The 14705-nt window shown below is 40.3% G+C and overlaps 1 protein-coding gene across 8 annotated transcripts in view; it reads left to right on the top strand.

Annotated features, from left to right (window-relative positions):
- Positions 1-14705, top strand: part of ppp1r12a (protein phosphatase 1, regulatory subunit 12A) — a 193120-nt gene that overhangs the window by 132663 nt on the left and 45752 nt on the right. For 3 of the 8 annotated variants that reach the window (XM_059652591.1, XM_059652593.1, XM_059652594.1), the window contains 4 exons: positions 4026-4172; positions 8566-8703; positions 10276-10392; positions 12531-12554. In XM_059652591.1, coding sequence (XP_059508574.1) covers positions 4026-4172; positions 8566-8703; positions 10276-10392; positions 12531-12554 — 426 coding nt within the window. The remainder of the gene's footprint in view (positions 1-4025; positions 4173-8565; positions 8704-10275; positions 10393-12530; positions 12555-14705) is intronic. The other 5 variants (XM_059652592.1, XM_059652596.1, XM_048548681.2 and 2 more) reach the window with 3 other exon arrangements.

The raw sequence follows: 14705 nt of genomic DNA on the forward strand, positions 1-14705 counted from the left end.
GATTGATATGGTTGCTTGTTATGATTATATACTGGCAAAGTGTGGGCAATCAGACAATCTTGTACCCTGTTGACAGACAAGGTACCTGAGTCCAGGTACTGTGTGCAAGATCAGTTGTTTGTGCACTGTTTCTGGGTGCAGTTCCTTTGTCTCACCTTTTTCCCCTTAATTCCAACACTATCCCAACAAATGAAAAGGCAGAGAAGGAGTGAGCCACCTCTTTTCCTTGGTGTCAGCTTCAAAGGCATGTCTTTGCTTTGTGCTGCATTTTGCGCTGTGCACAGAAATAGTGTGTCCTTGATTGTTAATTTTTCCCATTTCTGCAATTTTGCTGGTGCTATATAGAAAGCTAGACACGGAGGCATATGAAAACCTGCCTCTCCAAAAGACATGGAGACATTAGCAATTTTCAAACAGAAATGAGATTTGTTCTTGAAACTTGCCTATAGCTGAGACTTTTCTTTTGTTTTAAAGAAAAGTGCTACAGTTTACGCTTCCTTTTGGTCTGCTGTTGCGTTCACGTATATGAAAACAGAGCAGCCACCTTCACCAGATCATTGCTACTACCATATATTTATCACCCAAGCATCTGAAAGAATGATGGTTGTGAGATATTAGTGTTGCTGAGCCATTTAGTCTTTTAGCAAGGATCTGGCAGATGGAGTTCAATGTTGGAATATGAGGCCATCCATTTTGATGAGAGCAATAGCAAAATAAACTTATTTAAATGGTGAAAAATTGCAGCATGCTGCCGTGCAGAAGGACCTGGATTTTCTTGTGCATGAATCACCACAAGTTGGTTTGCAGGTGCAGCAGATAATTAAGAAGGAAAATGGAATATTGCCCTTCATTATTTGAGGGATGGAGTTGAAAAACACGGAGGATATGCTACAGCTGTGTCGAGTGTTGGTGAGGCCACACACCTGGAGTACTGTGTGCAGTTTTGGTCTCATTAGTTGAGAAAACATGTACTGGCAGTGGACAACATGCAGAGCAGCTTTATAAGGTTTATTCTGGATTTGAGAGGATTGGCTCATGAGACTGAGTCGACTGGGACGGTACTTGTTGGATTTTGAAGATGAGGGGCATTGAAGGGAAGAGATAGGACAGAAGCAGGGAGGTTGTTTTCATTGGCAAATGAAACTAGAACAAGGAGACTTAAGCTCAAAACAAAGCAAGGGAGATTTAGGGCTGTTTGAGGAGAAACTTTATCCAAATGGCTTTCAATCTGTGGAATTCCTTGCCCGCTGAAGCATTTGAGGCTACCTCCTTGAATGAATGTTTTTAAGGAAAAGATACATGTTTGAACAGTAAAGGGATTCAAGGTTACTTTGAGCAGGCGGGTAAGTAGAGCCAAGTTCATGAAAAGATCAACTGTCATCTCGGAGAAAGGTAGAATAGGCTTGAGGAGCCAGATGGCCTACTCCTGCTCCTATTTTTAGTTGTGATCTTGATGACGGAATTGGACTGAACAGGGTACTACTGATATGGTGTGCATGCACCAACAGGAATTTGGTAAAATAGTACAAACAATGGACCTGAACATAGTGAGAAATGATTGTTTAAAAGTGCACATATGTGAAATTGACAATGATGAGTAACTGAGTGTGAACAGTGATTTTTTTTTTGGACAGGACGAAGATTAAAAGAAGAGTTAACTGGGGTTGGTGTCAGATTCCTGTTCCTGATCAGTATTGTTGTTCCAGGTGTTGGTATACTGACTAGTATTGTTATATGTGTATGGTAGGCGACTGAAGTATTGTGAACAATCAGGAGTGTAGATTGGAATGGGTGGCTGAGTCACAGTTTATATTTAATACAAAGAAATATGAAATGATTTATATTGGTTGGAAGAATGCAGCAAGATGATACAAAATAAAGGCATACTTCTTAAGGGGACCTGGGTGTTTATGTGCCTAATCATTGAAATCTGCAGGGCTGGTTGAGAGAGAGGGTAATCATGCAGTGTCCTGGTGTTGCAGAGTACAAAAGCATGAAGATAATAAAATGTGAGGCTGGATGAACACAGCAGGCCAAGCAGCATCTCAGGAGCACAAAAGCTGACGTTTCGGGCCTAGACCCTTCATCAGAGAGGGGGATGGGGTGAGGGTTCTGGAATAAATAGGGAGAGAGGGGGAGGCGGACCGAAGATGGAGAGAAAAGGAGATAGGTGGAGAGAGTATAGATGGGGAGGTAGGGAGGGGATAGGTCAGTCCAGGGAAGACGGACAGGTCAAGGAGGTGGGATGAGGTTAGTAGGTAGATGGGGGTGCAGCTTGGGGTGGGAGGAAGGGATGGGTGAGAGGAAGAACAGGTTAGGGAGGCAGAGACAGGTTGGACTGGTTTTGGGATGCAGTGAGTGGAGGGGAAGAGCTGGGCTGGTTTAGGGATGCAGTTGGGGAAGGGGAGATTTTGAAACTGGTGAAGTCCACATTGATACCCTTAGGCTGCAGGGTTCCCAGGCAGAATATGAGTTGCTGTTCCTGCAACCTTCGGGTGGCATCATTGTGGCACTGCAGGAGGCTCATGATGGACATGTCATCTAAAGAATGGGAGGGGGAGTAGAAATGGTTTGCGACTGGGAGGTGCAGTTGTTTGTTGCGAACTGAGCGGAGGTGTTCTGCAAAGCGGTCTCCAAGCCTCCGCTTGGTTTCCCCAATGTAGAGGAAGCCACACCGGGTACAGTGGATGCAGTATACCACATTGGCAGATGTGCAGGTGAACCTCTGCTTAATGTGGAATGTCATCTTGGGGCCTGGGATAGGGGTGAGGGGGGAGGTGTGGGGGCAAGTGTAGCATTTCCTGCGGTTGCAGGGGAAGGTGCCGGGTGTGGTGGGGTTAGGGGGCAGTGTGGAGCGAACAAGGGAGTCACGGAGAGAGTGGTCTCTCCGGAAAGCAGACGGGTGGGGATGGAAAAATGTCTTGGGTGGTGGGGTCGGATTGTAGATGGCAGAAGTGTCGGAGGATGATGTGTTGTATCCGGAGGTTGGTGGGGTGGTGTGTGAGGAGGAGGGGGATCCTCTTTGGGCGGTTGTGGCGGGGGCGGGGTGTGAGTGATGTGTCGCGGGAAATGCGCGAGACGCGGTCGAGGGTGTTCTCGATCACTGTGGGGGGAAAGTTGCGGTCCTTGAAGAACTTGGACATCTGGGAGGTGCGGGAGTGGAATGTCTTATCGTGGGAGCAGATGCGGCGGCGGAGGAATTGGGAATAGGGGATGGAATTTTTGCAGGAGGGTGGGTGGGAGGAGCTATTCTAGGTAGCTGTGGGAGTCAGTGGGCTTGAAATGGACATCAGTTACAAGCTGGTTGCCTGAGATGGAGACTGAGAGGTCCAGGAAGGTGAGGGATGTACTGGATTTCAAACAGTTGTTCAGCCTGAACTGTAATATTGCATCTAGTTCTATTACCACGCTTTAGGATATGAAGGTGTTAGAGAAGGTGCAGAAAAAAAACCACTAGAAGAGGCCCAGACATGAGGACCTTTTAAGCATTTTGAAAAATTGAACAAGTTCAGTCCTTTTTTTAAACTTGGGGAGGAAAATTTGATCGTGTTTTTCAAAACCGTGACAGATCTGGATAGTTCAGATAGGGCAAAGCTACAGGAGTTGAGAATTAGTAAATGTTTCTAGTAACTGGGTGAAGATGTAATGATGACTGAAAAGGCTTTCCTCATGTCAGAGAACAGGGAACTGGGTAAAAACAGACAAGAAGGGCATGGCATGAGGAGACCTGCTCCTTCAGACCACCAGAAGAGACATGAAATGCTAAATGGCCCTCCTTTGTGTTGTCGCTATTCTGATTCTTTAATTGCAAAGTATAGTTGTCCAGAGAAATTTTGTCTTTTGCTGTCTAGTCAAACGAAATGTTGCAAGCAACTTTGTAGCTTTTGTCATTCATTTAACATTGCTTGTATTTTTAAGATGTTTCGTTTTGTGTTTTGAATTTTGCATGTGGCATGTATTCCTATTGCTTTTATTACATTTTTTCTAATTGTTTTGATGTGCTCTCTTGCTTGGTATGCATGCAGTAATTCGTATCTGCTAGCAATAGGCAGAAGTAACAGTGCCAGAGATCTCCCAACCAGCTCTTCCTCAGCCATCAGCTTGGATTCTACTAATTCCAAGCCTAGGCAACCATCTTCAACTCAGTACTCATCTTACAGCGTCTACAAAAGGTATAACATTGAGCTATTTGAAAAGACCATCACCTTAGTTTGGCTAGAGAATGCTTTTCTTCTGTGTGCTTCACATTCATCCTTTGTGCATGTTGTATGTATGTGTATGTCTGTACGTTATTGTGTTTAGTCATATTATAATTGAGGTATCACTTTCTATTAAGAATAGAATCTGGATACATCAGTTTGTGGTTGGATAACTTCACTGTCACTACGTAAATTGTAATATCTTAAGTACTGCCTTCAAAACAAAAACCTGGAAATAGGTTTTACCCCCAAATGAAAACTGCGAAGCATGGTTAATGTATCAGATGTGATCCTCCTGCTTTGTTGAAGGGATTGTAACCAAACAGTGACCTGATTTCCTTTCCGTACACCCCTCCCCCACCCTCCCCAAGCCTTCTAACACTATCTTTTGAGAATTAATTTCCAGTGTTCTGGTGTTTTATAGTCTGTTGTATCTGTTTCAAAATTTTGGTTTTGGATGGCCTTGATTGATGTCTTTGCTGGGGGCAGCTTTTGATAGTTGTGATTCATGGGAAAGAGGGAATTTGTTAAACTGTCTTGACCTTTTTGTACAAGAAGCTGTCGTGAGTCAGATATAACTTTGCCAATAATTTGTTTGACTTACTTTGCATTTCCATTGCACTTTTGCACCCTATTCATCACAGTGGTCAGTATGCTGACAGAAGTGTGTCTTTATCACCTACGGCCCATATTATAATTTTGGCACAGCTGCTGTATTGTCCTCTGGCTAACCATTACTTTCAAAAGGAAAATGGTTTAATTTAACCTGTGAAGGGAGGAACTGAGATCTGTGTGTGTGCAAACAACAAGGGAATAGGACCAGGAAAATCATTTCCAAGAGCTTGTACAGGCAAGTTGAGATAAATGAGAGATAATGGGAACTGCAGATGCTGGAGAATTCCAAGATAATAAAATGTGAGGCTGGATGAACACAGCAGGCCCAGCAGCATCTCAGGAGCACAAAAGCTGACGTTTCGGGCCTAGACCCTTCATCTGATGAAGGGTCTAGGCCCGAAACGTCAGCTTTTGTGCTCCTGAGATGCTGCTTGGCCTGCTGTGTTCATCCAGCCTCACATTTTATTAAGTTGAGATAAATGGCCTCATTCTGTGCTACATCATTCTTTGATTCTATGTAAGTTGATAAGATGCATTTTAAAATGCATGTAGTGGCTTCTGCCCATGTGTTTATATCCTTGGAATTTGAGTATTCCGAGAACCTACACTCCTGGGTACGGTGCTTGAAGGAAACCCAATTAAGATATTGTCATAAGCATCCCAAAGAAACACTTCTTTCCATCCCTTTAAATTAATGCATGGGATGGCAGTCTGTCTGTCTGGAGATAATCTGAGCTCTCAGGCGGTTCTGTTTATTTCTACCATACCATGGTGTACAGGAACAGGCAAATCTGCCCCGGTGATGTTTCTTGTACAGGTAGTCCTTGTTGCACGCTCAGTTTCAAGTTTCATTGTTGCATACTTTTCTCACTGTATTTGCTGCAGGGTTTCGCAGAAAAATATGAACTGTTCTGGACTGTAAACTCCAAACTGATTGACAATTTTTTTCCTCAATTTTTTTGGTCATCTGCCAATTGCTTGTGTCTTCCAAACACTGGATGCTGGCTGTCTTCTGTGTTCAGGTTTCATGTTTGAGTGACCTTTTTAAAACCTTGCAATTTCTGTTAGATCTTTATCAAGCAAGAAGCATTTTCTGACCATTTTACAAACTACATGGTTGAACTCGTTATACTGTGTTCTTGTTACAAAATATTTTGAATGAAATTAACTAGCTCAAACCCATTTTTAGCTTTAATTTTAAAATCACGTCATTGTAGGTTTACCAAATTTCAGCTTCCTTTCCTCCTGGCACCTATTCCTTTTTGTAAAATGGACAGCTTGAAGGAGAATTAGAACATAGAACATTACAGCACAGTACAGGCCCTTCGGCCGTCGATGTTGTGCCGACCTGTCATACCGATCTGAAGCCCATCTACTCTGCACTATTCCATGTACATCCATGTGCTTGTCCAATGATGACTTAAATGTACTTAAAGTTGGCGAATCTACTACCGTTGCAGGCAAAGCGTTCCATTCCCTTACTACTCTCTGAGTAAAGGAAGTACCTCTGACATCTGTCCTGTATCATTCACCCCTCAATTTAAAGCTATGTCCCCCCGTGCTCTCTGTCACCATCCTAGGAAAAAGGCTTTCCCTATTCACCCTATCTAACCCTCTGATTATTTCATATGTCTCAATTAAGCCACCTCTCAACCACCTTCTCTCTAATGAAAACAGCCTCAAGTCCCTCAGCCTTTCCTCGTAAGACCTTCCCGCCATACCAGGCAACATCCTAGTAAATCTCCTCTGCACCCTTTCCAAAGCTTCCACATCCTTCTTATAATGCGGTGACCAGAACTGTACGCAATACTCCAAGTGCGGCTGCACCAGAGTTTTGTACAGCTGCAGCATAACCTCATGGTTCCAGAACGCGATCCCTCTATTAATAAAAGCTAAAACACTGTATGCCTTCTTAACAGCCCTGTCAACCTGGGTGACAACTTTCAAGGATCTATGTACATGGACACAGATCTCTCTGCTCATCTACACTATCAAGAATCTTACTATCAGCCCAGTACTTTGCCTTCCGGTTACTCCTACCAAAGTGGATCACCTCACACTTGTCTGCATTAAACTCCACTTGCCAAATCTCAGCCCAGCTCTGCAGCTTATCTATGTCTCTCTGCAACCTACAGCATCCTTCGTCACTATCCACAACTCCACCAACCTTAGTGTTGTCTGCAAATTTACTAACCCACCCTTCTACGCCCTCGTCCAGGTCATTTATAAAAATGACAAACAGCAGTGGACCCAACACCGATCCTTGCAGTACACCACTAGTAACTGGTCTCCAGGATGAACATTTCCCATCAACTACCACCCTTTGTCTTCTTTCAGCAAGTCAATTTTCGATCCAAACTGCTATATCTCCCACAATCCAATTCCTCTGCATTTTGTACAATAGCCTACTGTGAGGAACCTTATCGAACGCCTTGCTGAAATCCATATACACCACATCAACCGGTTTACTCCCATCCACCTGTTTGGTCACCTTCTCAAAGAACTCAATAAGGTTTGTGAGGCACGACCTACCTTTCACAAAACAGTGCTAACTATCCCTAATCAATGTATTCTTTTCTAGATGATTATAAATCCTATCTCTTATAACCTTTTCCAACACTTGACCAACAACTGAGGTAAGGCTCACTGGTCTATAATTACCAGGAATTAATATCTACCTGACAACTGCTGTTTTAAATTTTGGGATTGCCAAGGTTTTAGGGCTTGCTTTTTCAGTGTCATGCAAATTAATCAAACTGCAGCATCAAGAATATGTTCCCAGGCTAGCATTTTAATACCCATAACATACGTTTGAAAACAAAGCCTGATATTGAAGATCAAAAATGTTATGTTGGTACATTTCCATATGTGATTTTGTTGAATATGTTTCACTCTGAAATTTTTCCATAATGACCTCTCCCAGTCTTTATTTCTCACGGACTATCTGTTGTTTACTCTTTGGTCAAATTATTTCCCTTGTGTTGTGGAAAGTTGAACTTCAGTAACTGCACATAGCCTAAAACCTAAATGCAGTAAAAACTCTTGCCGAACTTTGAAGACTGAAAGCTTCAACTGAAAACAAGTAAGAATATGCTCATTTGCTGATTTCTGTGTTTAAGCTGCCCTTCTGAAAAAATGTATGGGCTTGGAAAAGTTTTCAATTAAAATTCTTCGGAATCTGCCTCCAATTCAAAATGGTTCCCAAAGAATAATAAATTATTCCCACTGGGACAGACGGAAACACGATTGTGCAAGCTATTTTGTAACACTTGAGAAATACACAGTTCCTTGCCTCAATTTGTGCAGAATTTACTTGAATATTGCTTGAAGTATGTTTCTGTTCCATTCTGTCAATTAAGTTGATGTGCTTCTGGAATCTTGTAAACATTGAGTACCATTGTGCATGTGTGTGCAAGAGACCAACAATATCCTTTAAACCCTGCCTAACTGGAAGGCAAGAAAGAATTTTGGATTTCTGATTGTTATTTTTTTTTGAAGTAGAAGTGATTTTTCCATTTGTGGCAAGGTGATGCCTTTCATGTCTATTTTTGTTTTCTTAAATGCTAAAGCATGGAATATCATGTGTAGACTTTTCACCAATCATTCTGTTTATTGACGCATTTAAGTGTCAGGAAGAATTTCGAAATGTTACTTCAAAGTATAATTACCTTTAAAATCCATATTTGACATTGTGGTGACTTTGCAATGTACTTTTAATGAACCATTTTCCTCACTTTGCCTTTCCCTTCAGTAGTTCTTTTGGTAGAAGGAAAGAAGATTTGATCAGTCCTGTTCAAAGTGCCATTTCAACCAACGCCATTGCAAGCATTACCTCATTAAGCAGCCTGCAACCTATTCCCAGGAGCACTGCATCCACTTCCTCTGGCAGGTAAAGCAAATTAACTGCAAAGACTTAGTGGGGTGTTTTTTTAAATTCCTGTTTTATGTTGTATGTTTTCTTTTGTTTGTATGTCTTAAGGGTAACAAATTTATACATGCAATTGTCATTTGTAAAAAAGGAAGAATCAAAATAACCCCTTTGCTAGCCAAAACTTTGATATTTGGCCACTGGCTCGTGTCGCTTCAGATGCACGTTGGAATCATTGACTCAAAGATTACTTTCTTGTCTCTGGACCCTAACTCACTGTTCAAGTTTTGAAAATTATTTGAAGAGTTATTAGCTCCCATGAGCAAAGCTAGTGAAGTTGAGCTTGCTGCCCTAGCTTGTAGCCCAAGGAGAGGAAACCCACCTGAAGTGCTGTTGGGAAGGAAGTTTTGGGATTTTGGCCCAGTGATGGGAATAAAGATTACAGTCCGTGTCAGGATAATGCGCGGCTTGAAGGGTATTTATCTGCTTGGCCTTCTAGATGACAGCAGTTGTAGGTTTGGAAGACTCTGTTAGGTAATCCTTAGTGAGTTGCAGAAGTGCACCTTGTACCTGGGGCAATTGGGGATTGTGTAAATGTTGATGATCATAACCAGGGTGTCGATGAAGTCTTGAGTGGGAACAATGAGGATATAACTTTGAGCGGTAATGGTCCGGTATCTTATTCACAAGTAGGAGACAGTTGATAAGGGATTGTTGTACTTTAGCATCAGGTTACAAATCATTCCAACAGATAATAGTGCCTTTGTGATTCTCTTGATGTGAAATGTTTTGAATTGTATGGGAAATTACATTACACTTGTGTTTTTCCTGAAGCTGTTGCATAACTACTTGAAATCAAAAGTGAAGAAAGTGCAAGTAAAATCTTACACGATCAAAGGCAACAAGGTTCCAGTGCCACTACGAACAAAGGGCTGAACTATATTAACTGCTCCTTACAAGTGTGCAAGCATCAAATATTTCAGTCCAGACCAGGAAGCTGAGCATATCTAAACTTTATTCCTGAAAGTATTTTGAGAGTCACTGAAATGTGAGAAAAAGATAAGTGGATCCATCTGAAGTTGAGACAAAAGATGGGCTAACGTGTAAGATGTAGACCTTATTTTGGTACTGGTGAGAAGCTTGAAGCTGAAAAGAGAAGTTTTTTTTGTGTTGCTACATCTATTGTATTTCCAGCACTTGTTTTGCAAGCTCCATGCTCCATTTTGTTTTCATTTTCTACCCTTGCCGATCCAGAAGGGAAGGTAATCTTACGTGCCAACAACTTGAAAATACATCATACCCATCCTCGGACTGCTTTATTTCTTTCCAAAACACAACAAATCAACTCCCAGAAGGTACCAACATACTAGTCAGCCAGTATCTGAAACAATTCTTAAGTTGCATGTTAGACTGCAGAGACAAACTTGACTGGAGAAATTAAAACTATTTAAACAAAGGTATTAATTGTTTTTAACCTGTAAAACCAATCCTTAAGTCATACAAAATATATTAAAAATTGATTTTGGCTGATTTTATTTTCATGTTTGTGCTTTGCTTATTTCTTGTTTGTGTTGCTGCTTGATTATGCTGTAGTACTTCAAATCGGTTCTCGACGGGGGACAATGCAGAAAGAGAGAAAGAAAATGTTCCTTCAACGGTTGCTACAACTGGCACTGTCTCTTCAACAGCAGAGGTCAGGGAGAGACGAAGGTGTGTAGTCTTCCTGATAGTGTTGATGCACCTTTAGGAAGGTGGCTCTTAATTTGGTTTTAGAACCTTCAAAATCTTAACAAACCTTAGATTGAGCATGAATTTCAAAGTCAATTTCAAGATTCTCATGTTGTGTCATGGTTCCTAAAGGTGTACTGTCCAGATTTCCACTACTTGTATTCAACTGGTGTTGGTGTTTTTTGCTTGTTTCTTCGTGTTGGGCAGACTACTAAATGCAGCTGGTGAAAAAGAATGGATTGGATAATGTTAGTTCAGTTTATTATGCAGGTATTTAACATGCGTCATAATTAGGGTAACTCAGACAGCCGGTGATGCTTTGGGGACAGATATCAGGTCTGACTTAAAACAATTCTTCAAATTAAATTATTGAATTTAATTCTTCAGCAAAAGGAGTACAGAAAGGGATAATGCTGCTCCAAATATGTATTGTATTAGTGAACTAAGATTGCCTATGGAAATAGAATTTGGCTTGCTCTTAGGTTCGATGACTATTGCTAGTGGTGCTCTTTTGTAATAACTGTGCCAAGTTAGGTGGTGATATCTGACCACCGTTTCAATCAGTTTTATTTGACCATGCTTGTGAATTCATGCAGACACAGAATCCTGAATTACAGTTGTAATTGTTGAAATGTCAAGATATTCTAGAGGAAATATTCAGGAAATATGATCTGCTCTGAGCTTTCAATGGTAATTTTTGTTGTTTTAATTTCTTGTTTAATTCTGTTTTTGACATTCTCCAAAATAGGTCAAGAGCAAGTCAAAGGAAACAAACTTATTTCTTTAACCCTTTTCTCAAGCTTGGTGACAAAACACTTCACTGTTGCAATGTAGGAAAATGTGGCCAACAATTTGCACATAACCAGGTCCCATAAGTTAGAGGCACAAATGATCTGATAATCAGCTATAGGAATAATTTATTAGCTGTTCGCTTATTGTTCTGACAATAGTTGTGGGCAGTCATTATAACAAAAATGTTGGAGATTCTTTTCAACTTTTTTCACAGGAAGGTGCAAATGGGAGTGTAGAAATACCTGAGGAGAAGGCGTAAAAGATTTGGAGATGCATGTGCTAATTGGTAGCAGTAAAAGTAAAAAGCAAATTTAAGTACTTTCAGTCCAAGAATACAACAGGAAATACAGGCTTTAGTCATTTTTATCAAATGAATTTTGTGTCTGTGCTTGTAAGTGGCAAATGTTACAGTTCTGTTCACGTAAGGAGATAAACCAGCAAACTATGGACTGATTTATTCTAGCCCATGTGCGTTAACTACTGTAGCTCTGTGGAAAGAAATGAGCAAATATTTAGTCTTAGACTAGTGAGAGATGAATAAAAGCCTTGGCATGCTTGACCAAGTTAGTTGCGTCTTCTGCAATGTTTGATGAAAAGAATATGGTAAATATTGTATGTCGTCTTCATATTGTATGTCGTCTTCTTCAGAAGTTATGTACATTAAATTCAAGTCAATGCAAATGCCAAAATTTAGAGAAACCTAAGGGCCAAATGCAAATGCTAATCTATTTTCTAAGAACAGAGCCACGGAGGACTTTGTGTAAATACCTGAATTTTCAATAATATCAATGCTCCTCAGCAACTTCCAAGAGTTAGGCCAAACTCAGTGCCAGGATTGTTAGTCACATTTAGTGTTGACACAATTTTGAAAAAGTTACACTTGGCATGAACTGACTTCATAGATGATTTTGGTATTTCTGTGGAAGTATCCTTTAAATGTTGATCAGTACAATAGTCACTAATTCGTAATGGACAAAATAATTTGAGAACTTTATTGATTCATCATTCTGTGTTTAGTGCAGCAACTTTGGCATTTGTATGTTTGCAATAATGTGTTTTGGCATTTGTATTTTTGTTATCTGTTTAAACTGAGACCAATTGGAATTTTTGCCTTACTCTTTTTGTTTTAGCTCCCCTCTCTGAACCTCAACTGCTTGTTCCTGTTGTTCTCTCAATTGTTCTCTTTTTCCTTTTTCTTTTCCTCTGTTTCCCAGTTCCTTTCCTCTTCTTTGTTCTCCCCTTCATTTTGAAAATCTAGACTGTGGTTTATTACAAACCAGTAACTTAGTGTTTTAAATTTTCACCAAAACTCAATTTTTTCCCATCAGACTGTTGGTTCCTTTCGAGATTCGGTGAGCTGAACACCTGCATGCTTTTGTGGCCATTAATACTAGCGTGTGATTTGTGAAGAGTTGGACTTTCAAAATGTAACCAAAAATTTAGGCTGAATTGTCCAAAACTTCTGATATGAAGGGAAAGCAATTGGCATGATTATAAGCTTTCCTTTTTATTAAGTTTGAACATTGCATTAAATTTGTGATTTGATGAGATGTTGGGGACACGTTCTAAGTTATCATACTTTTAACAGAATTGGTATTAAATATTTGAATTGAGCACTTGCAGTTTGACGTGGAATCAGGGTGTGTTCTGTGTTAACTTCTCATTAAACATCTTGAATTATGGATTGGTTTGGAAAACCCAGGGGAGAAGCATGCTAATTATGGCAGAAATTAGCATGATCATAGAGTTCCATGAGAAAATCTATCTTGTCACAGTATTTGCAACTCATTGCTTAACTTTCAAATGTCTTACTTACGTCTGTCTTGAATTTACTCTGACTATCTGCAGTTCTCTGGGGTGAAGAATTCCAACGATCCTTAACGTAAAAGACTTTTTTCTTTCTTTTACCTAGCTTCAATTGCTGATTTTCTTTTGACCTCACGTAGCTGATTATCCCGCCAAGATTCCTCCCAGGACCCATATTTTATGTAATTTCCCTTGCTGTTGACAGCCAATCCGTTACACTGTGTGGTCCGTTGAAGTTTCTGTCTAAGATCTCATCTTTTAAAGGGACGACTTTTTACGTGCAGCCCATTTGTTTCCTTTACAATAAGTTCTAGCCAACTTAAAAGGACTGTGTCAGTGAGACCACATTAATACTTGGTAATTCTAATCTTTTTGGGCCCATAGTATTCATGTTTCCTTTAGGACAATCCCCTCAGCCTAAAAGCAGACAATTGAGACTTTGCGCTTTCTTCAATGCTAGTCATCCTGTCTCTGGGTAGAGAGGCCACACCTTTGTCCAACTATTTCTAAGTAAGTTCTTTTATAATCGCAATAAGACTTCCTCCATTTGGACATTATATTTTCCTCTACTGTAAAGGGAATGCAACCATTTGATTTCCTGGTTGTTTGCTGTATCTACCCATTCCCTTGGTGATTTGTGTGCAAGGAGACTCTGGTCTTGCTGAAGACCAGCGTTTCCCAATCTGACAAACTGGAGGCTAGAAGAATACAGCAAGCTAGGCAACATTTGGAGGACAGGAGCAGTCAACATTTTGGCTGTTACCTGAAGAAAGGTGATACCCGAAATGCTGACTTTTTTTTCTTCAGATGCTGTCTGGCTTGCTGTGTTCTTCCAGCACTCTGTTTGTCCACCTTGGATTCCAGCATCTGCAGTTTTTTTTCTCGTTTTCCAGTTCAGTGGAACAACTGGAACAGGTTACAATAAAACTAATGCAGTAATTATAGTAATTTGTAACAATTTAATAGTTAGTTCAAGGAAGGGTTAAGTTTGTCCAGGACTGTGTTGCTTCGAGATGTCGAATTATTGAAACAATGGTGAATGATGAACATCTCACAAAAACATAATTGTACAAAATTAATGTTAATGCCTTACCTAAATTGAGTGTGAACACACAGTATGGTTACTGGTGTCAGTGAAGCTGTGCCGCAGCTTGAGTTACTGATGTTGGGTGAAATTGAAAGCAGCATCTAGATGGGAGGGAAGCAACCATAAACTAAATGTTTTCACTCCAGCTAGAAGTTGTGTCTGAATATGTGGTTAACGATTATGTTGTAAGAAAAGTGAACACTGGAACTGAATGGGGAGCCTAAAGCAATTATTTAGAAAACAATATGCTCTCACATCCATTTTTTTTATGGTAATGAATTAGAATTTAAAATGTGTGCTAATGCTTCAAATTAGGAGTCATTTGTCATCCCTAATGTGGGTATGTAGTTTTGGTTATATTAAAATTTATTAACTTTTCAGATGGGATTTGTTTCCGATAGTGCAAGTATTGCACCGTGGAGGAGTTGAACTGGTTTTCATGTGGTCTTGAACTTGTGATGTTTTCCGGCTGAATCGTGAGAAGATAATATGTATTGTAGACTACTGTTTTATGTGGTCAGTGTTTAACGGTGCTTTACAGAATCAAATGAATGCCTGGCTAGTTTTAAGAGCTGAAAAATGTTACATGGCTCACATTGTGGGTTTTGAG

The sequence above is a fragment of the Stegostoma tigrinum genome, chromosome 18 (assembly GCF_030684315.1).
Source record: "Stegostoma tigrinum isolate sSteTig4 chromosome 18, sSteTig4.hap1, whole genome shotgun sequence".
Lineage (NCBI taxonomy): Eukaryota > Metazoa > Chordata > Chondrichthyes > Orectolobiformes > Stegostomatidae > Stegostoma > Stegostoma tigrinum.